This window comes from Aegilops tauschii, chromosome 5, assembly GCF_002575655.3.
Source record: "Aegilops tauschii subsp. strangulata cultivar AL8/78 chromosome 5, Aet v6.0, whole genome shotgun sequence".
In the NCBI taxonomy this organism is placed as follows: Eukaryota; Viridiplantae; Streptophyta; class Magnoliopsida; order Poales; family Poaceae; genus Aegilops; species Aegilops tauschii.
This window is the reverse complement of record NC_053039.3, coordinates 560,332,983-560,355,055: the sequence shown is the minus strand read 5'-3', so window position 1 is coordinate 560,355,055 and position 22,073 is coordinate 560,332,983. Positions and strand designations below refer to the sequence as shown.

The following is a 22,073-nucleotide window of genomic DNA, read 5'->3' as shown; positions in this document are numbered from 1 at the left end:
ACAAACTAAAATTGCCACGTGGCAACTTTAGTTTAAGCACTATAGCAACTACAGTGTAAACATCATGGCAACTTTTGGGGAAAAAAAATCGTCGAAACATATCAATATGGGATCTAGTTTTGAAGATCTCGTCGAGACGGATTTAATGATGAAAACGAATTTTTAATTTAATTTTTTAATTAAGAGATAAAACATTTTTAAGCCGAAAACTAAAAAGATTCCTGCTGATGTTATCTGTTCATACGTGGCAAAATAAGTGATGATGAAGGCGTATAGGCAATGTGCAAGATGCCACACGTGTGAGCATTAATTTTTTCGTTTTATAAAGTCAGGCATAAGCCTTTTATCTATAAAAAAATACTGTATTGGTATATTTAAGTACCAATCCTGAATTTCCATTGACTGCAATTCTCGACATTATATGTTCTATCTCTACAAAATGCAGTCCACCTGGACACGGCCTTATTGTGCTTCGGGGAAAAACAATGTATAGTTCTGTTCTAATTGCATAAATAGAGTCCTCTCACTGGTTTCCATATAAACTCACGGCGTCCAAAACTTCAAAGCTAAACCATGACCAATTGAACATGCCACGCTGTCTTTAGCGGCCTACTCCCATCTACCGACACAATGTGTGTTTCCTTCCACCTGGAGCTTGCTCATCCTCATCGGATTCGACGTCTCCATACTGCCACAGCCGCAGCCTTTCCTTCTTCGCTTTCTCCTGGAACTGTTCCAGATTCTCAAGAGCCTTCTTCCTCTCCTTGGTGTCCCATCTCTTGCTCCTTTCAAGTCGAGCAAGCCCTTCCTACACATATTAGGGATGAAGATGCAACAACAAATTCTTTTGTCAAAAGCAAGTTAGGGTATGCTATTAGGAATGAAGATAGCTTTTTAAATATAGCCGGTCCCAAGCCCGAGCAAGCCAACATAAAAAACCAGTCATTCTTATGGATATGAAATCCTAATTCATACTCCCTCCGATCCAAAATTAGTGTCATGGTAAACTAATTTGAACTAAAACCACGACACTTATTTTGGATTGGAGGGAGTAGCATTTGGAAGTTACACTTCTCAAAGGAAAAAACACATGGAAGGTCTAGAAAAGTGGACATTTCATTACTATTGTATCATTTTCAAGATCAATATTAAAAAAATGTGAGTCATTACTATTGTTGAAACCTACCCAAACTACTTAAGCAATATTCTGCAGCCTATTTTTCACAACAAAATATTTTCATAAGGAAGCTCCTCATGGAAAGATCAAAGCAAACTTGGAAGAAACTCACCAGCATGTAACATAAGCACAACAGCAATTCAAAATATATAACAATTAATAGCACAAACCTCAAGCATGGCAGCACTGATGCTGGATTCTGTCTCTGGGTCAACAAGAGTCACAATGAGAACAGTTCCAGTGCCTTGTCTCGTTACTTTTCCACCGGAAGTGTCGCGCTCTTCGATCATTGCCCGGTATTGTTTTGAACTGCTTAGCAAACATTCGCTAAGATACTCTGCTGCTTCCTGACCATAATCATCTTCCAGACCAGGCACTTTTATTAAGGCAAGGCTGCACAGCTGAGCAAGAGGAGGAGAGGAGGATACTGATGGGTCCGCAGGTCGTATGCGATTGTAAGGAACCACTTCTTGGTTACCAAAGTCAATGTAGAATACTTCAAACTGGTCATCTACAGAATCTACAGCTCGGGGTCCATTAACAATCTGCATGAGTTATAATAGAAATTCTCCTTTAGGATATTGTGTCATTTCATTATCTGTGAAAATCTAAAACTAGTCACAAGAAGAACAAATATAAGCATGTAACATTGCACTAAAACGAGACATCAACCACGTATGTCCAACAATACTGTCAACTTGGCAAGATACTGCTAATAGTATTATGGTCATCTGCACTGTTAGGTACTCAAGTCTGACACTCTAAACATCTATTACTTCAACTAAATGATTTAAACAAGCACACCAATTCCCAATTTAAGCGTCTAATGATAGGTGTCTATTAAAGAAATGGCCGAAACCAGTCTGAAACTTATAACCAATTGTAGAGTTACTACTTACAAGTAACTGAGAGCACAGATTGACTCACAAAGGGGGTGCTGGTAGACATATTAAACTAATGCCACAGAAAATGGTTTGCAAGGAAAACTTTAGATAATTAGATATAATAAATGATCTTCCAGCAAAGTTATAGGAAAAATAGGTCCCTGGTAAGTGCCACACGTCAGGTACGAACACATGGCAACTCTGAACATTTTTTATGGCAAGTTAAGCTATGTGAGGATGGCAACTTTAGTTGGCAAGCATGGCAACTTTCGTGCTTCAGTTTATTTTTCACAGAAACTTGCCGTGCGTCACTGGAATTTGCCATCTTTGCGTGACTGGAATTGCCATCGTAAAACGTCAGGGTCGGAGTGCCACACACCTGACGTGTGGCACTTATCATTTGGGGAAAAAATAAGCTACTGCGGTTAGTGCAATCTATGACCTTGAGACAGGAATAATTAGTTAGTTTTAACATGAGTGAATTAACTGTAGCCATACCATGGCTCTATTCCAGGAGTTGTCGAGGTTAAACTGAGCAAGAACCATCTCTCCCTTCACAGGATTAAAAGCACCAATGACTGGTGCCTCTTTAAATTTCAACGATGCAAGCTGTTGTTGGATGGAAGATACTCTCTGGTCACCTACTGCCTGGGCATAGAACTTTCCACCACCAAGAACTTCAGTAGCAACAACCTGAACTCAGGTAACAAAGCCATATCAGTACTATCTATTCTATTATATTATACTCCCTCCGTTTCTTTTTAGTCTGCATATAAGATTTGATGAAAGTCAAACTTTGTCAACTTTGACTAAGTTTATAGAAAAGAAATATCAAGATTCACACAATATGAAATCAATATTGTTTGATGCATCATGAAATTAATTTTCATACCATATAGCTTTAGTATTGTAGATGCTGATATTTTTTCCAACAAAGTTGGTCAAACTTTACTAAGTTTGACTTTGACCAAATCTTATATGCAGACTAAAAAGAAACGGAGGGAGTATATACGAAAACCACAATACGGATCAAAATTAGGAAAATAGGCTAGAAAAACCCATGTTAATAAAAAATATAATGACCATTCGTCTGGTGGACCTTCATAAATTAAGTAACTATAGCGGCTCGATCTTCGTAATATAAAAGGCTTAGTGAGCCTATCAGCTTAATGTGTCACGTAGATCTAAACTTATCTTCGTAATCGTAACATGGAAACTATTTTCTCTTGCCTAAACTACAAGCTACGTGGGAGATAAGGACTCCAATGGGCCTCTCAACTTAATATGTCCCACGTAGTTCTAAACTTGAGCTTTGTAATTTAAAAACATATATTTTCCTGCCTAAGCTACAAGTTGCGTGGGAGATAAGGACTCCAGTAGCGAAGACGAACACCACCAGGACGCCCATGTCAAGCGCGAGCAGCAGCACCGGCAAAAGATCCATAAGACACTCCAGCACAGGGGGTGCTCCGCGAGGACGAACACCACCAGGGCTTGTCGAGCGCGAGCGACAGCACCGGCTGAGATCCTTCAGACCTTGCAGTATGATGTCAGGAGGTACCGCTCGAGCGCCGTTGGCTGCATGCTTTGCCGCCTGGAAAGCCACTGCAGGGACGGCAGGTGCCACCACGGGACTAGGACAAGACGGATTGGTATTTCCATATCCTTCTAAATATGAACTTGGTCTACAAGGATCGGTAGTGCTGGCTGCAGCCTGCAGAGCTGCTGAGGTATTTTAGGTGCAGTTTCAGCTCCGTGTATGTTATACAGGTATTGGGTACTAAACAAAATATTTTATTTTGATCTTCAGGATTAGTTCGTTGACGGCATACCTTAAATTTGATGGTTTTATTTAAACTACACAGGTATCACGTTGTTGCATGTACATTATCTCCAGTTTATAAGCAATAAAGCCTTTTGACTTTTCATAAGCTTAATACAATGATTGTGTATTTTTTTTATTTTCTTATTATCTTGCGTAACTGCAAATCTGATATGTACTTCTCTGTCATGGTTTTGATTTTCAAGTTTAAATAAGTATTTTTTTTCTATTGATATCAATTCTCAAAGTTGATAGTGCCATATCAGGTGAGAACCTTTAAATGGTACTCCCTCCGTCCGGAAATACTTGTCGGAGGAATGGATGTATCTATATGTATTTTAGTTTTAGATACATCCATTTATATCCATTTCTGTGACAAGTATTTCCGGACGGAGGGAGTATTTAGATTAAAACAGTTATAATTGCTCCAACTCTCTCCAATGGATTGACTACCAGATGCTTGCCCCAGCTCCGGATGCCAGCATCATCGATTGGTGGACCGACCTGCAAACAGGCTGTGCACCCGAAACTGCGCAAGGGGGTGAACTCTCTGATCCTGTGTGCGCTGCGATGCATCTGGCTAGAAAGGAACCAAAGGATCTTCAGGAATGTTTCTTCTCAGCCGTCGGTAGTGTATGAAAAGATTTCTAGTACCGGTCGTGAATGGGCGAAGGTGGGAAATGGTAGTCTTAAGAGAGTAATCTTTGATTAATGTGTTATGGACTCTGTCTAGGGGCTGCCTGCGAGCGCCACCATGACCAAACCCTGTATATGTTTGTTCCTCTCTGTCTTATATATCGGCACGCAGATCTCCTGTGTCTTCCAGAAAAAAGAAAAGACTGAAACAGTTATATTTGTTTACAAAATACACTAAAGATATATTCCTATATTTCCTGGCTTAATGTTTGACAATCTGATTATTTGTTTTTGGGTTTGTCTAGGGCACATCTTGATGTGCCCTAGTTATTGCACATCTAAGTGATACAATCAAGCATAAAAAGGAAAAGAAAAAGGAAAAAAGAAAATACCCACACGAATCTCCGGATAAGATCAATGACATATGACTTAGATGTGCAATACTTATGTCACATCTAGATGTGCTTTAGCAAAATTGTTTGTTTTTCTCTTTGTGGTACGATATGGTTTGGTTTTGCGGATTGAGCCAAACTAGTCCACTGGCCAAACCCCAATTTATCAACGTGTTGCTGCTACCGCAACTGAAATATAATCAAGCAACTATACATTTCGTTAGCTATTGTCTTCCTTTCATGATTTTATCTTTTGAAATAGTTGCCATTGTATCTTACAAAAATTTGAAATCGAATAGGTTAGTGTTATAAGCAGAGCACATATAGCTATTGATGCCTTTCTTAACTAATTTTGATTTAAACATTCTGACATATATGTTATTCGTATTGTAATATTATCCTTGTAATCATTATTAGTAAGGTATGAAATTATTAATATGGTTTCTTAGTATCTATGGATATAACATACCAACCGCTATTTACTAACAGAGCACACATAGCTATTGATGCCTTCCTTAACTAATTTTGATTTAAACATTCTGACATATACGTTATTTGTATTGTAATATTACCCTTGTAATCATTATTAGTAAGGTATGAAATTATTTATATGCTTTCTTAGTATCTATGGATATAACATACCAACCGCTATTTAACAGGAAGTTGGATCCCTTGTATTGTTGTGTAAAACCTTTTTTTCTTTTTGCTAATATGATAGTGGGAAGTTTGTAGCTTGTCTGAAAATATCCTATGGACATGTTCTTCGTCACAATCTATCCAATTATGGCAAATGCCAGTAATTACTAATTTAGCATAACTCACCCAATGGAAACAGCTTGATTTTCATAATTAAGAAACTTTGTTACATTTTACCTTCAGCAACTTCCAGAAAAGCAACTTTTCAAAATAGCGTAATATTAAAAACCTTAAAATTAGCCTGAATTAGCTGTTGCCCGTGCGGGGCTGCCGGCCACTTTGCTAGTTTTAGTAACGACAAAAATGTAAGTTTCATAAACAAACCTTGAGAATTTCCTGTTCATTGGATTCAGAAGCGGACACGTTCGAAACTTTTTCACCCTCGGCGTAGTTCTCCCATATCTTGATAAATAGGTGTTAGTAACAAAAACAATATACTCCCTCCGTCCAAAAATACTTGTCATCAAAATGGATAAAAAGAGATGTATCTAGAACTAAAATACATCTAGATACATCCCCTTTTATCCATTTTGATGACAAGTATTTCTGGACGGAGAGAGTATGTATTTCCCAAGATGTAGAAGGGTATAACAGGTCACCTTAAGTTTCTGCTGCTTTGCTGACTTTTCAGCTCTTGTGAGGACATGAGCATCTGGAATCCTATCCAAGCTAAATGAACTAAGCTTGGCCAAGCCAGACTCTAAAAGAACAGAACCCACGTTGGTCTTAGACTCCCACAAGGAACCTATGAATGTTCCAGTTCTATCAACTGTTTCAACCTCAATCTGCAAAATGATTTGGTATCCTTCAGATATTGAAGATGAAGATATGGACAAAGCAGAGAGGCAGCAAACGCCATACCTCCACATCACGCTGTAGAATCATCCTCCTCATCAAAGCAATAGCTTCGCTTGAGTAGGGCTCATCTTTACCAGGGCACCTAACACCAGACAATGAAAAAGCGATGCTGCAAGTCTCCTTCGGAATTGTTAGTTTGAAACGATGACCACTGAAAACATATTCAACAACAGCAGTATGCCTTCTATTCCGCTGCAGGAAGGGAAGGAAATCTTTGGCCTTCTTAGAATTAACCTGAGGAGATTTGCATTCATAACAATCTATTAATAAAGGCGCATAGCAAATGTCAAAGGAAACTACTGGAACAAGCAAGAATGCCAACCATTGTAAAATCTGTTATATGCATCACAGGAGGAAGTTTGTCAGAGTGAATTCCTTTCTTTGCTTTCTCAGCACGTGAGTGAGCCGCTAATAGAGCATCAAAATAATGTGATCTTTCCTCGTAGTCACGGTGTTTTGATATCTCAGCAAAGCCCCGTGAGAGCAAAAGCTCAGCAACATTAATTTTAGGCTGGGTGCCTGTGCTTGGAACAGAAGATGTGTCATCTCCGTCCGCTGGTGATGGCGAACCTAGAAAAACTGAACCATAATCCAAAACTCTGGTATCAGCCGAGTTCATTACAGGCACAGCATTCTGTCCATCCATGGTGCTGATCCTTCCAGAATATTCCATTTCCACGGTCACCTGAAATTTTGAAAAAAGGGATATATCAGTCACTTCTCAACTAAGAAATCAACTTCTCATCATTGAAACTTCAGTAAGAATATGAGCAGCCCATACATACCTGTTTGCCAATCAACCGTGTGCGCAAGAATTCCTTAGATTCACGAGCAAATTTGTCGGGCTTGTTGTCCTCTCTGCGAGGATTGCCTAGCTTAGGAGCTCTAATACTTGAAAGATTAACCTGCCATTCTGCTGAAGGACTTCCATAAGGAGCAGCATCATCAGCAACAATAATACAATCTCCACTCACAACTTCTACCACCTACAAAGACATCAATATGAACCAAATTAGTTAGTCACAAGAATCAAGATCAAAAGACTGCTACTGAGAACATGAAACCCACTTTTCCAGTGAATTTCTGATCATGGATTGGCTTTGAATTTGTCACTGGTGGCTTAAATCCAGTCCAAATTCGCAGTTGTTCCTTTTTTGCCTGACGTTCAGCATTCTTCAGCTTTATTTTGACTTCAACATCTAGCATGTTCGCACTCCACTCCACATATTTCGCAAGACCCTGTAATGGGAAGGTTACAGAACAGTTTCAAAATGCAAAATGACTGACAATTGGAAGAAACAATTTAGCAATTCTTGCATCTTAGAATGAATAATATGAACCAGAAATGACTATGGATAAATAGTTAATCATAGAAATGACTATGGATAAATAGTTAATCATACATTTTTAACAAGCTCAAGGGACAGGTCCTTAGCAGTGTCACCATCAGGGTAATACACCGAACCAATTATATTATTAAAACTGTCTGTGCCCTCCACCACAACCCGCACCTATAGAAAATATACAAATCAAAACTGATGAAAATATGATAAATGTTGAGTCCAAATATGGGATGAGAAATTTGAAACAAAAGGTGGCTGACATCTCTGTTCAGAACTTGAGTCTCTGTGAAATGCTTAGCTTCTCTTCCAAACCTATCTGGTGGAACTTCAGTAGAGACTGTCGATGCAGCAAGTCTTTGTGCTGTTGTCAGCGGTGCAGGAGCTTCCCCAGAATCGTCAACATTTGTGGTGTCGTCGGCAGTGCCTTCTGATTTGGCAAGGCGTCTCCCCATGGACGGAGCCTGCGTTTCATTGTTCTCAGTATTTAGTCCCTCCGTTCCTAAATATAAGTCTTTTTAGAGATTCCACTATGGACTGCATACGAAGCAAAATGAGTGAATCTACACTCTAAAATATGTCCATATACAACCGTATGTAGTTTGTAGTGGAATCTCTAAAAAGACTTATATTTAGGAACGGAGGGAGTACTTTCTAAAGGAAAAGATACATGGAATCAAATAAAAGCTATTGAGAAGCACACCTGTGCTCCCGCGACATATATCTGGACAAATTGGAAACTTGGATGCAAGTAAACACGAACAGTACTGCCATCACGAACTTGTTCGACAATGGCTTCCAGACTCTTGCCTTTATTTGCAACTGCAAAACCTTTTGCATCAAAACCACTTAATTCACCAATTGCTGATGGTGGAATATCTCTTATCGATTCTTCAGCAGCACCAGGTTCCTACAAGTTGGCAGAAAATAAGAATACAAAAACTAGTCATCATTCAATATAACATTTGTGGCATGCAATTCAAAAGATAGTTGCAGGACAGCAGGAACCCCAAAAGAAAGCAAACCTTGCTCCAACGACCTAAACCGTGTTGCTTAGCAACTTCCTCCAACCGTTGCAGCTCAGCAACATATGGGAGTTGTTCACCCCCCTTGGGGCCTTGCTCCTTTACCTGATCAAGCAAATAAGATAAAAATTACTGAAACATTTGATGCAGTAAAACAATTGAGGAAAAAAAGTAAATGGTCATCACCTTTGCCCATCCTGTAGCAACTACCAAGTAGGCAACATTCTTGTCGCCAAAGTAGACGGTACCAAATTCCCGTCCAATGTTAGGAGCTGTGTAATCCAATCTGAATGTGACCTCCTGCAATACATTTGAGTTTTTCATTTTCAAGAGAAAATAAAAGTGGTTTTTATGTGAATACACTGAATATAATCCATGCATAGGAGATTTTGGAATAGATGCAAAAAAAATCACATGGTGTACCTTTCCTATGCAGTGTTTCCTCAGAAACTCCCTGCTTTCCCAAGCAAATGGCTCATCCACTCCACCACGACGAGCCTGGAACAGCACAAATATACGGATTCAGTGGACAAGAAAAAACAGAGAAAAGACTAAAATGTATTGCACAACAAATATCAACAACTTTATTATAGTTGTATTCCTAAGTGTTAAACTATAAAAACAGAACATGATCAAAGAGTGGGAATGATAATGCAACGATGGAGAGAAATCTTGTGTCAAATATGAACTTCCATTGGCTCCCAAGCATAGCATATAAATGTAGTTCACTAAAGAGAAGGGCTGAAGCAAACCCTGGGCAATCAAGGCTAGATGAGCTGGCCCAACTTAGTGCGGCCTATATCTAGCTCTGCCCCTGACAATACACTAAAAATTTCATGGAGGAAATGGAAACATGCAATAAGTTAAAATGCCAAACCATATTCCCCTTGTCGATAACTGCAGATTGAATCTTACCAGCCTTGGGGCCATAAGGTGTGACAGAGTGATGGACTTCTCTTGTGGGATCTCTGCTTTCGTGCTCCCCATGATGAGAAGGCAATCCCCAGAAGTCACAGCCTTCACCTTACCCCTTAGCCATCCCGAAGCTTTCGATGCCATGACACCGGCTATATTTGGAATCAAAAGGAAATGGAACTTCATTAGCTGTGAAGCCAAGTTGAGTCCTCCATATAATTCAACAATTATTATTTAATGCATGCATGTTTCATTCATCGCATTTGGGTTTCACAGGCCATATGTGGCTAGTGTAGGACAGAACCTTTCTTATCTGGACACACACACTCACACACAAAGAGCTCTTGTTCTGGGGAACAAATGCCCCTTTTATCACTTAGCAACCAATGCTTATGAGCTTACAGGAGAGGTGGGACAGCAACTAATACCTCCCAAGCTTGGGAGTTTACATATGGGGTGCCACTTATATAGAGGCTTTAGGTTGGTGCTACAGTGACTGCCGTACTACAGCTGCTGCTAGTAAAACCAAACTTGGACTACTGCTGCTAGCTGTCACACAGCAAGTGTATGCCTTATAAGCTAAGTAAAAGCAAACCGACCTGTACTAGTACTACTATTCCCTAGTAAAAACAACACAATGATTGTAGCTAACATTCTTCTCCTCCTTGATGTCAAAAATAAATTCTCCTCCTAATCCTTGTGTGTTTACTTGGCATTGCCTTGCTGCATCAGCATTACACCATGCTTGTCACCTCAAGTCGATGCTGCCTCTCATGATGACCAACTCAAGTACAACACAAACTACTTATCAGCATCAATATGGGCACACCATATTTCGAGCCATATGCAACCACCGATTAATTAGTACACTCCAACTAACACACATGTTAAAATCCACGAACGTCGCATGCATGCTTGCAGTTACTAGACTAGAACTAACTCAAAAGGCCGATCAACATGTAGAACTAACCAAATCATGTGACTAACACATGACTTGACAGTCGGCATACGACTGACTTAAGCAACACCTGAACTTCCACCAACACGTCTAACATACGCGGCCCTGATTACGATTGTGGTTCCGATTCTTTCCAGCCTCAGCTTCAGCTGACTCTTGGGCGTCTGATGCAGCAATCTAACGGCGGCCTGCACGCGCCGTCTTATCGCCTATTGCATAGTCGTTTGCCACCTTCATGAGCTGTGCCATGGTGGTGAGCCTCCCGTCTGCTTGTTTACGACTAAGCTTGTGACATAGGCCTTCATCCTGTGCTCCATTGATGAATGTGTGAATAGCTTGCTCATTCGAGACATTAGTTAGTGAGATGCATTTTTTGAGCCAGCGAGCGATGTAATCGCAGACCAACTCCTTGTCCCACTGCATGCAGTTGTGAAGGTCATACGCACTGTCGGGACACTGGTATGCCCCATCAAAGTTGTTGACGAAAGCTTTCTCGAAGTCCGCCCGGTCGCGGATCATGCTTGGGGGAAGCCCGTCGAGCCATGTTCTGGCCGGATCTTGTAGACGGGCACGTATCAGAGAGTGTTACCTATGTCGCCTCCCGCCATGTCAACAGCTGTGAGGTAATAACTTAACCAGTGGTCCAACTTTATGTCACTGGAATACTTGTCGAAACCATGTACAATGAATGATTTTGGAAAAGGATGTGTGCTTACTTCGTAGGCAAAGCATGGTAGGGCTATACTTGCAGTGAGGGTGTTGGTGTTACTGCTGGTGATTCATAGTTATAGTTGTATTTTTCCTTCTCCTGGGCCCAAATGTCCAAATGTGATTGCGTAGGTGGTCGTGCACGACGGGAGGTCGAAGCGGCGGCAGCGGAGGGCATCTGGTTATGGCCGGGGTGAGCTAGATCCATTCACTACTACAAAAACAGCTATAGCCAATATGGATACTAATGGCGCACTGTACATGTGGTGCGCCATTACTAAATAGTAATGACGCACCATGTGTTGGTGCGCCATTAGGGTGCAAATACTAATGGCGCACCACATTCATGGTGCGCCATTAGTAAAAAAAAAATTTATTTTTTCAAAACTAGTAATGGCGCACCAGGGAATAGTGCGCCATTACTAGTTAAACTAGTAATGGCACACCACTCCCACGGTGCGCCATTAGTAATTATGTTTCAAAAAAAATTCAAATTGTTAGTTGAACTAGTAATGGCGCATCACTCCCACGGTGCGCCATTAGTAATTTGGCCCAAACATTCCCCCGAATGCACACACACACCCCCCCCCCCCCCCCCGGACCGCCTTTTTAGTTTCAAAAAAATAAAAGAAAATGATAGAAATGTCAAAAAAATAAAAGAAAATAAGATTCCCATGTGATATGTGGTCTAGTTGTTAGCAAAATTTACAAACATGAATTTTCGACTTTTTTGCAAAATCTCTCGAGAATTTGTAAAATGGGCATAACTTTTGCATACGAACTCGGATGAAAAAGTTTTTTATATGAAAAATCATCTACTCGAAAAGTTACATCAAAAACCTAACAGAAAAAAGATACGGGGCTTTTAAGATCTGGAGAGGCAAAAAAATTCAAACTTACTAATGGCGCACCTGCCCATGGTGCACCATTACTATCTTCCCGCCTTCAAAATTCAAAATAAATCAAAAAAAAAAAAGTTAGTAATGGCGCACCTGCCCACGGTGCGCCATTACTATGCCGTATATATGGCTGGGCGTGGTCCTCTCCTCCTTACCTCTTCATTCTTCTCCTCCACTCCACCTCTCCTCCACTCCATCTCCCCTTCTCTCCTCCTCTCCGGCGACCTCCTCCTCCTCCTCTCCGGCGACCTCCTCCTCCTCCTCTCCGGCGACCTCCTGCTCCTCCTCTCCGGCGACCTCCTCCTCCCCTCCCCTCACGGTTTCTCCTCCCTCCTCTCCGGTGATCTCCTCCTCCCTCCTCTCCGGTGAGCTCCTCCTCCCTCCTCTCCTCCCCTCCCCTCACGGTTTCTCCTTCCTCCTCTCCGGTGCTCCGGTGAACTCCTCTCCGGCGACCTCCTCCTCCTCTCCGGCGATGTAGGCGAGCGCCTCTCCGGTGACCTCCTCCTCCTCTCCGGTGACCTCGGCCCTCCTCTCCGGCGAACTCCTCTCCGGCAAAAGAACACGGCAAAAGAACGTACAAGATACAAAAACGAGAACAAAATTTGAAAAAATATCGTGCAAAAAAACGAGCAAAAAAATCGCGATCCAGATCCAAATTCAAAATTCAAAAATAGCAATGGCGCACGGTGGGGGTTAGACAGTGCGCCACTACTATTTTCCTGCCTTCTAAATTCAAATATACTAATGGCGCACCGTGGCCTATACTAATGGCGCACTGCCTGGTGCGCCATTAGTATACCAGATACTAATGGCGCACCAGTGGTGCGCCATTAGTAAAAAATACTAGTGGCGTGGTACTAGTGGCGCACCAGTAGTGCGCCATTAGTAGGCAAAACTGGTGCGCCACTAGTAGGCCTTTTCCTAGTAGTGGTTGGTGTAGATTGCTATGTTTATCGTCATCTGGAACCTTCGCTCCGGGCTGTGAGCCGGAACGGTTGTGTTGTCGTGGTTGCCCTGACATGGAAAGCACATCATCAGTGTTGCCGAGGTGAAGTCCTGACTCACTTATGTTTTCCAGGAGCTCGGCGGCATTGCGCGGCAAGGTCTGAAGGGGGATGATGATGTCAGCACTCGGCTAGCCTGGAGTGGCTTGAAGTCTGTCTGCGGGGGCGGCCACCGCCTTGAGGTTGCAAGCCGGAGTTTGCATGAACACGGCCTCATCAGCATTGTCGATATCGTTACGAGCCTCATGTCCAAGAGTCGCCAGGGAAACCATTGTTACGCGAGGTTGGCGCCGTAGTCGACGGTGTTGCTCATTCGCCATCATCTCCATCGAACGTGTTTGGCGTGTAGTTGCTTCCTCATGTACTGTCTACAGCCGCAGGTGAGCGGACATGGTGGCCTACTGTAAGGCCTCCATGGCCATGGAAGTGTCATCTTCGCCCAGGAGTGGTGTGCTAAGGAGGTGGGGAGAAGCCTCCGTAAGTGGTGGTGGCTCCGGGGCCATTGGACCGTAGCCCGGAGGAGTAGAGCCCGGGGGACGAAAACAAGAGTGGTGGAAGGCAAGGTAGCCATACCTAGAGGGACAGTGCCATGTGGGATACCTCCGGCGGTGGTCGAGGCGTTGGGGTCCATGATACGGGCCGTATGTTCTATGGTGCGAACTGTATTTAGAGTTTCTGCTAGAGCCGTCATGGGGAATCTTCCAATTGCGACGCTAAGGGGCAGCTCCCCGAGCTGTCGTCGGCATCAGAGGTCTCGTCATCTCATATATAGTTGTTGGCGTCATGGTCCTCCAGTAATGGGCAGTTTGTGCACACCATCGCGACTAAGCACGGAGTCGAGGTAGGCTAGTGGGTTGTCGTTGTTTCCGCACAGTGCCTCATTGGTGAGGCCGGGCAATAGCGCGGGCTTCAAGAGCGGGGGTCAACCTCGGCAGGCTCCAACTACGAAACTGTGACGAGGGCCATAGACGCGGGCTCCAGAATGCGTTCGGGAGCCGCATCCAATGCTCGAAGGAGTGGCGGGAAGCGTAGGCGGATGTCGCCATAGCGGTTGATGATGAACTCGAGGGTTCCGAAAAAGAGGGTTCAGATGGGGGTGGGTGGCGCGCTCGTGTAGAGCCGACCCATCTCATCTGCAACAAAGGTGAGACAGCCAAAGACAAAGCTCTGGCCGGGCGCAAAGTCATCGGCTTGAAGTTGAGATCCAAGATCTCTGGTCGGGGCATCACGTGCCTAGCGCGCCAACGGACGGTACCAAAAACCATCCGTAGTCTCGGTAGGATGGAGCGTGTGACCAGAAATTCCAGAGGATCGCACACAAGGGGTTTACCCGGGTTCAGGCGCTCATGGTTGAGGTAATACCCTGCTCCTGTTTTGCTTTGATTGATTGTGGTAAAACACCTCGCGTGAGGGAGTTACAATATGTGTGGATATGAACTACCGACACGATGGCTAGGGGGCTGTTTGGTCTGTGCCCCAACTAGCCCAACCAAAATTTTGGCATGAGCAATGTAAGGGCGTGACCAATATTTTGGCAAGTTGTTATTGTTTGGATTGTAGCCATTGTGCTTACCAAAATATTGGCGAAGTAGGATAGATCTCGGTTTGGTTTGCAACTAACTTAGTTGGATTTTTACCCGCAAAAAAATAGAGAAATTTTTTGTTGGATTTGGCTATTTGGATTGGACAGTGATTATGGTCCGGTTCAAGTCCATTTTCCAACGCAAGCCAGTAGGAAACGAGGATTAATGTGGGAAAAAATTAATTAACGAGGAGTAATTTGTTTAGGGCCACAAGGTCTGATATTTGATGTTTATGCTAGCCTCAGATGTTTAAACACATCATCTACAATCGGGAAGATATGTTAATTAAAACAGAAGAGATGCAGAATTAGAAATTTAACCCCATAAGAATCACACGCGGGCGCAGGCCTACAGCTACAAGTCGCTATCTTGGTGCATGCATGTGTTGGTCGATCTAGCCAAAATAGAAGGACCTAGAGATGAGGAAATTGTAGAGATTTTTTCATCAAATCCCTAAATCTCTATGCAGGATTCTCATAAGAAAGAGTCTACGCAATATAGAAACAAAAAGTACGCAATATAGGAAAAAAAGTAAGTGGGTGCACTAATTACGCAGGACCCACGAAGGAACAGTGGGCACGGATGTAGCCAATAATTTGGCGAAGCTTTTCTGCGCCTGCAACTCGCTGTGGCGTTCGCGAGAATAACATTGGCAAGCCCTAGGCGAGCCAAGATTTTGGCCTCCTTCCAAATGCTAGCCAATTTTCATGGGCTTACCAATTTTTTTTGTATGGTTGCTTTTGGTTGTAATCCAAACACACCCTAGATTTCAGATGATCTCGAACTACCCCTAGCCTTGCCTTATAAAGGGGGACAAGGCCTAAGGTTACAAGTCTTATTAACTGACCTAGAGCCCCGATCTGATGAGGGGTCCTTGGCTTACACGCCAAAAATGAGAATTTTTCTATGAGGTCTTCTCATAGGGCGAAGGGCCCCGGCCGTGCCCTGAAGGACTGGAATATCACCAAGAACTATCCATGGACAGGTGTGCGTGAAAGTTAGTTATCCATATTGCAGGATCATGACTAGGTTTTGAAATCTTATGGGTTTCAACTATAGCCTATTCCAACTTGTTGGGACTGAAAGGCTTTGTCGCCGTTGTTGTTGTTGAATATAGTAATCAAAACTATCAAATCATATATATTTCCAGTTCTAGTACTTTTAATCCAAATAGTCATGTTCCATATAGAACCAAATTCCATGGGAATAAATTGTAACCAATTACGCACTGGGTATCATCTGGTTAGTTAAGAATAGAGCAACGCCCCATTCATTTTATCTTCATTACTACTTTTAATTTATGGTTGTATGCTTGGTCCCCATTATTAGCAATGCAATACCCGAAGTCTCTAAGCATGAAGATTTGAAAGACTGTCACTATTGGCAACTCCACTTCTAGAATGTCTTTATGGTGCATGGTGCGATTGTCACCGAAACATGATTCACAAAATCAAGGACAATACTATTTTATTTAGCATTAACCGGTATGATTCTCATTTTCAATGTACTTTCACCATTCAAGTCATTTGAGTAGATACAAATATATTTGCCTTTCAGTTTCAATATTTGGTGACTCCAAATAATATTTAGTTTTTTTATAAATTTCCTCAAACCATGGCAGGATCTAAAGCCGAGTGAAAATTTCAGTCATTTGACACCATTAGAAATTTTAATAACCAGAATTTCAAGAACTTTTTAGTGACCTTAGTGTAGCCAAAATATTGGAACCTCAATTTGAAACGATCTCACCTTGAAAAATGCCCCAAATCTGGGGCTTAAATATTGGAACTAGGGTTCATACCCACTTTGTCTTATGGAGTTATGGTTCGGTGCCTCCCAATGGGAATTCCCCGTATAGGGAGAACAAATGCTTGCATGCAGGAATATTCTACGTCATGCTAACAGCATTGCACTAATTGTGAAATTCGTTGTTTACATGATTTATCTCACATACTACTTCCGTCCTGGTTTATTAGTCCCCATTGTATTTCATGCCAATTTTGACCTTAAATTTAACTAACAAAATGTTAATGCATGTCATAAAAATAATATAATTGGAAACTATGTTCGAATACGAATCCAACGAAAATCTTTTGGGTTTCATCTCCATAAGAGTGGCTGAATTTTTACGTTGGCTCGCCAAGCCTATCACAACCCTCCTCCTTTACCTGGGCTTGGGACCGGCTATGTTGAGACAACATAGGCGGAGTTGTTCGAATACGAATCCAATTATATAAATTTTGGCAACATGCATTGATATTTTGTAAGTTAAATCTCTAGTCAAAATTTGACACAAAATACAAAGAGGACTTATAAACCAGGACGGAGGTAGTATTAACCTAGTTAGTGATGTGTCTTCACCAGTAAGTTCGTCTCAGGTGGGCCTCAAAGCAAGATCCCATGTTGTCACATTTTGATGAATCGTCGCCACCAGTTGTCAGATTATAGTATGTGATTGCCATATTAGCAACAAACAGTTGGCACAATAATAGTGTATGGTTACAAGGCAATAATTTACATCTGTTTTAAGTATTCCAAAGTTATGTAGAACTAGAAATTCTGTAAGACACTGTGCCCCCTCCCCCCCCCCCACCACCACCAGCACATAGGCCAGTCCTTTTTAGTCTATTTGATACTTGTGATGATAATAATAATTAAACGTCTTTGAAAAATCGATAGGCTTTTCTAGGAGAAAATAAATTTCAGAGTGGAACTAGAAATGTATAGGAATACCTGACTTCATTTGATCGGAGATAATTGATTCAGGGGGCGGAAAATGAGAAATCCTGAGAGCAAGAAAACTTAGGTTCAGTTAAAACAGTACAACACTTGAAAAGAAAAGTAAATACATTATCTGATATGCGCCATTACATCAGCGTAATTTATTTTGATGTGTGCCTAAATGGTCATAAAGAAACTCATCCTTGTTTATTCTGAAATAAAACAGTACAATAGTTCTTACATGCGAGCGAATACATGGAATGGGTAGTTTACATACCAGCTATCGGCACATTGCTTTGTTTCCCCCCCACTTTCTTTCAGTAAGATTCTAGGCTGTTCATGTAACGAGTCTCCCTCTTTTCTTCCATGTTGTTTTTGCAGTGTTTCATGTTTTTCGCTTGGCGAGTCTTTCGCTTGGGTCCTAAGCTGGTATTCTTCATGAACCCAATCTACCCTTTTTACGTTGTCATAACTAGGAAACCTTGGATGCTTGCGAATGGCATCTCTTAAAGCAGACTCTGCAACCCTCATGTCATGTTCTTCAGCACCTGTGGCTGCCCCAATCGTTCCAGCAGTTTCCTTGAGGTTTAATAGGTAGTCAATGCCTGAAAGCAAATTATAATACTGTTCACCTTTATGAGCATTGAAACTTAGCTCAAGCCTCTGAAGATTGGGAAATGCTTCCTCCTGAAAGGCGAGGGACAGTACACCACATGTATACTTGAAACACTTTAGACCTAGGAATGCCCCTTTTTTGAAGATGATACTTTCTGCCGTGGGTTGCAGGACATACAGTGAGAAAATAGTTAGGGCAGGCAATCCTGTCAGTATATCCATATCTTCCATCAGCAGCTCGCTAACAACAACTGTCAGAATACAGAGTTTGCGGAGTTGCCCAATGCACCGTGGAAGCCTGGAGAAGATGCAAATGGGGGGGAGCAACTCAAGTCTCTGAAGAAAGGAGGGAAGAGAGGACATGCTGCTACACACATCATGGTAGATTACCGTTCGTGAAACACCAGGAGCCAGAGAGACAGATTTGAGGTTCACAAGTTTCCCAAGAGAAGAGGCTAGAGCTGTCAGGTTTCTCTTCAGATGTTCATCTGACTCCTCTGTACAGTAAGTGAGGTTAAGATCCTGCAGGTTCATCAAGTCACCAAGGCTCAATACATTGTCTTCAGAGTTACTGCTAAGGTCGAAGCAATGTAGTGTACGCAGAGATCTGATGTGGCCAATCTCATCAGGTAGATCTGTCTTATCTCCAAGAGAAAGATGCAACAACCCCGGGACATGAATAATATCTGATGGAACTGCAGACACTGCTGCATCAATTATCACTGTTTCCAAGTATCGCAGCATATGCATCTGGGTTGGTAATTCTACTTCTACACTGGCATCGCAGGAGATCTTCAAATATCTCAGCTGAAACAATCTGCAAATTCCTGTGAGGTCAAAACAATTGATCCCCTGTTGATCACCCCAAAACTCCAGGATTAGAACTTGGAGATGCTTAAGTCCCACAATTGTAGGCAGACACTTGAGGATTCCAAAAAAGCCAATTGATCGGACTTTTGACAGTGTTAGACCAGTTGGTTTCTTTGCATATCTGGGATTGCTGAAGTGGAACGATAGCCGACGAGCCTTGCTATAATGTCCTCTGATGGTCTGTGAGTAATCTAATGCAGTGATAAATCTCTCTTCAGTGGACTCGAGTGTAATAAGATCATGAACAACGTGGTGTAGTGTGCAGGATAACACCTCACCATTGTAGTTGATATCCACGGGTTGGATCATTCCCCTGTTGACAAGCTCTTCAAAATAGCTATCTGCGACCTCTTCCCATGTGTCTGTTCCTTCTATTGCACAGATGAAACCTTCGGCTGTCCATTGCTTAACCAAATCAAACTTCTGCATTGTGTAACCCTCTGGATACATACTAAGGTACATCAAGCATGTCTTCAAATAGTGAGGAAGACTATTGTAACTAAGCTTTAGTATTTCCTGCAGTCTCTCTTCCAAAGTAGAATCAGTACTCAAATTGGAACATAAAAATTCCTGCACATGCTGCCATAGCTTAGGGTTGTCCGGTTGGGTTGTTAAAAGACCGGATACACAAATGGTTGCTAGTGGCAAACCAGCACATTTTTTTATGATTATGTCAAAAGCCCCCTTTAACTGTTCAGGGCACAGACATTCAGGACCGAAAACCAGGTTGAGTAACAGTTTCCCAGAGTCCTCCCTGCCAAGAGGTTTCATCTTCAGAATATTATCAGATTGATAATCACAGCATTCCAGAGCTACTCCCTCAATTTCTGTGGTGGTTATTATTCTACTGCAGTTATTACCTTCCGGAAAAGCACTGGCAACAATATCCCATGATATTGTTTCCCACAAATCATCAATTACAATAACATACCTGGAAAAGAGACTATCCATAGTTATAATTATATCGTGTCTAGAAACAATCATTCTAGAAGCACTAAGGTAATTACAAATGAATTGTACAAACAATAAAGTAAAATGCAGTACCTCTTATTCTGGAGATGTTTGATGAGATTGTCAATAAGGTTTTGCACTGTGTAGGAATTAGAGGGGCATCGATGCTGCTGAACTTGAGAGAGGATGCCCTCAAGCAGTCTTCTCATGTCAGGTTTCCGAGATGCCCGCACGAAAGCACGACACTCGAATTGCTGCCCAACTTCACGGTACAGCTGTTTTGCAAGTGTGGTCTTGCCAACCCCTGCATGTCCAGTTATGACCACCATTTTCAGCTGCTGTTCATTCTCATCGGTGAGCCACTTGATAAGCTTTATCTTCACGTCATTGACACCAACAAGGTAGTTTGTAGTCTCTGCTGGATGCTGCTCCTCGTCGGTAATCCACTTGATAAGCTTTGTCTTGGTGTCATCGACGCCAACAAGGTAGTTTGCAGCCTCTGCATACATCAATGGAATATGGCCGTACACAGTGAACAGAGATCTAGAACTCGAGGTGCAACCATCAAGATACCTTCCATGTCGCTCAATCGCCTCCCGCACCAGGGCCCTGAGTTCTGCGATCCTGGCGGCCCTCGTGCACGGCCTCACCGTCTTGGGAAGCCAAGGGATCTTGACACGGCCAACCTTGAAGCTCTGCACCGACCTCATCTTGGCATCGGCGTGCGTCAACATCATGTCGTCGATGAAATCCTCGATGTCATAGCAAAGTTCACGCACCTCATTCATCCAGTATTTTGCCATTTCATTGGGGAAATCTACCATTGACTGCTCCACAAGGGCGACGCTGATTTCTTCCAGATCTACTTTGAGGAGCGCGACTCTGTCCTTGAGTGGCCCTCGCAGCCGGTAATCCAGAGGCAGCAGCGAATCTATCTTCTTGAGAAGAGGGCCCATGACCCCAAGGGAAGAACTCACTGGAGCATTCATGGCGCCCATCTCGGCCACCGAAGAACTCACCGGAGCATCCATGGCGGCGCCCGTGACTGCCAGCGAAGAACTCATCTCCGCCTGCACAAAGAAATCAAAGCATAGAGAAGATGAATTATTCGATCCATCATCTTGAAATCAACAAACACAGCGGAGGAAGAATAAAGGACACCGTAGGAGGGGGAAGACCAACCATGGAGGCAAGGATGCGGCGATAATCGGAGATCCGAGCTCGGGAAAACTAGTCAACGGGTTCTCTAGCGGTAAGACTACCCACAAGGCACACATATTAGACAAAATAGATGGTATGACAAGCAATAAATGAAGAAAAAGAGGCATGTGGTAGTAGTTTGTTACTCTACTACTCCATTCGTTCTATAAAATAGTCACAATGAGTAGTAACATAGAGTAGTAAGAGCATCTCCAATAGCTTGTCTATATGATTGTCTATACTACTTGTTCATAATGTGAGCCCAAAATGAAGGTCCAACAGCTTGTGTAAATGGATGTCCAAACATGCACATCTTCTAAATCCACCTCCACAATGTCCAGGCCTGGACGATGTGAAGGCATCGTCCATAGCTCAACCGCAGCCACTTTTTGTCCCTCCTGCCAACTCCGTCGCCCTCTCTCCCGCCAAGTCGCTTGCTCTGGAGACGAAGAGGACGCCGTCGCGAGGTCGTCGTCACGCCACACCACAGCATCCCGAGGCGAGGTATGCTCAATTTCTCCTCCCGGCGAGAGAGGGATGAGAGGATAGGATCCAACCTTTGTGGATCTGGCCGTCGCCGCCGCCGCATATGGGACGCCGCCGCGGCATATGGGTCGCCACCGCTGTCGTGTCTGGGTCGAGGGAGGGGGCGCCGCTCGGGGGTTGGGGTGGAGGGGTGGGTAGGGGCGCTGCTCGGGGATTGGGGTGGAGGGAGGGGGCGCTGCGGTGGGGGGTTTGGGTCGAGGGCGGGGTCGTCGTCGCCGCCGCGTCTGGGTCGAGGGCGGGGTCGCCGTCGCCGCCGCGTTTGGGTCAAGGGGG

The 22,073-nt window shown here is 43.1% G+C and overlaps 1 protein-coding gene across 2 annotated transcripts; it reads right to left on the bottom strand.

Moving 5' to 3' along the window:
* Positions 1-373: 373 nt before the first annotated feature.
* On the bottom strand, positions 374-21,329 carry LOC109745746 (ribonuclease TUDOR 1). 2 transcript variants are annotated; one of them, XM_020304860.3, is made up of 20 exons: positions 21,237-21,329; positions 20,148-21,124; positions 17,896-20,034; positions 17,631-17,683; positions 9,746-9,897; positions 9,254-9,328; positions 9,017-9,130; positions 8,831-8,935; positions 8,509-8,715; positions 8,069-8,269; positions 7,869-7,976; positions 7,534-7,704; positions 7,251-7,451; positions 6,788-7,150; positions 6,469-6,699; positions 6,207-6,392; positions 5,932-6,009; positions 2,560-2,754; positions 1,348-1,722; positions 374-808 (listed from the first exon to the last, which is right to left on the bottom strand). In XM_020304860.3, exons 1-20 carry the CDS (start codon positions 21,237-21,239, stop codon positions 620-622), a joined length of 6,123 nt encoding a protein of 2,040 aa, XP_020160449.1. In that variant the 5' UTR covers positions 21,240-21,329; the 3' UTR covers positions 374-619. The 2 variants fall into 2 exon arrangements, with proteins under 2 accessions (XP_020160449.1, XP_045085280.1); XM_045229345.2 differs by lacking the exons at positions 20,148-21,124; positions 21,237-21,329 and having other exon boundaries at positions 17,237-17,683; positions 17,896-19,551.
* Between the last annotated feature and the right edge of the window lie 744 nt (positions 21,330-22,073).

Bases quoted from the DNA above. Each gene is read 5' to 3' on its own strand.
- LOC109745746 (XM_020304860.3), bottom strand. The intron at 8,936-9,016 runs GTGATGACCATT...TTGCTTGATCAG, and splicing joins TTGCTACAGGATGGGCAAAG to GTAAAGGAGCAAGGCCCCAA. The intron at 7,452-7,533 runs GTGGGTTTCATG...ATGTCTTTGTAG, and splicing joins ATCAGAAATTCACTGGAAAA to GTGGTAGAAGTTGTGAGTGG.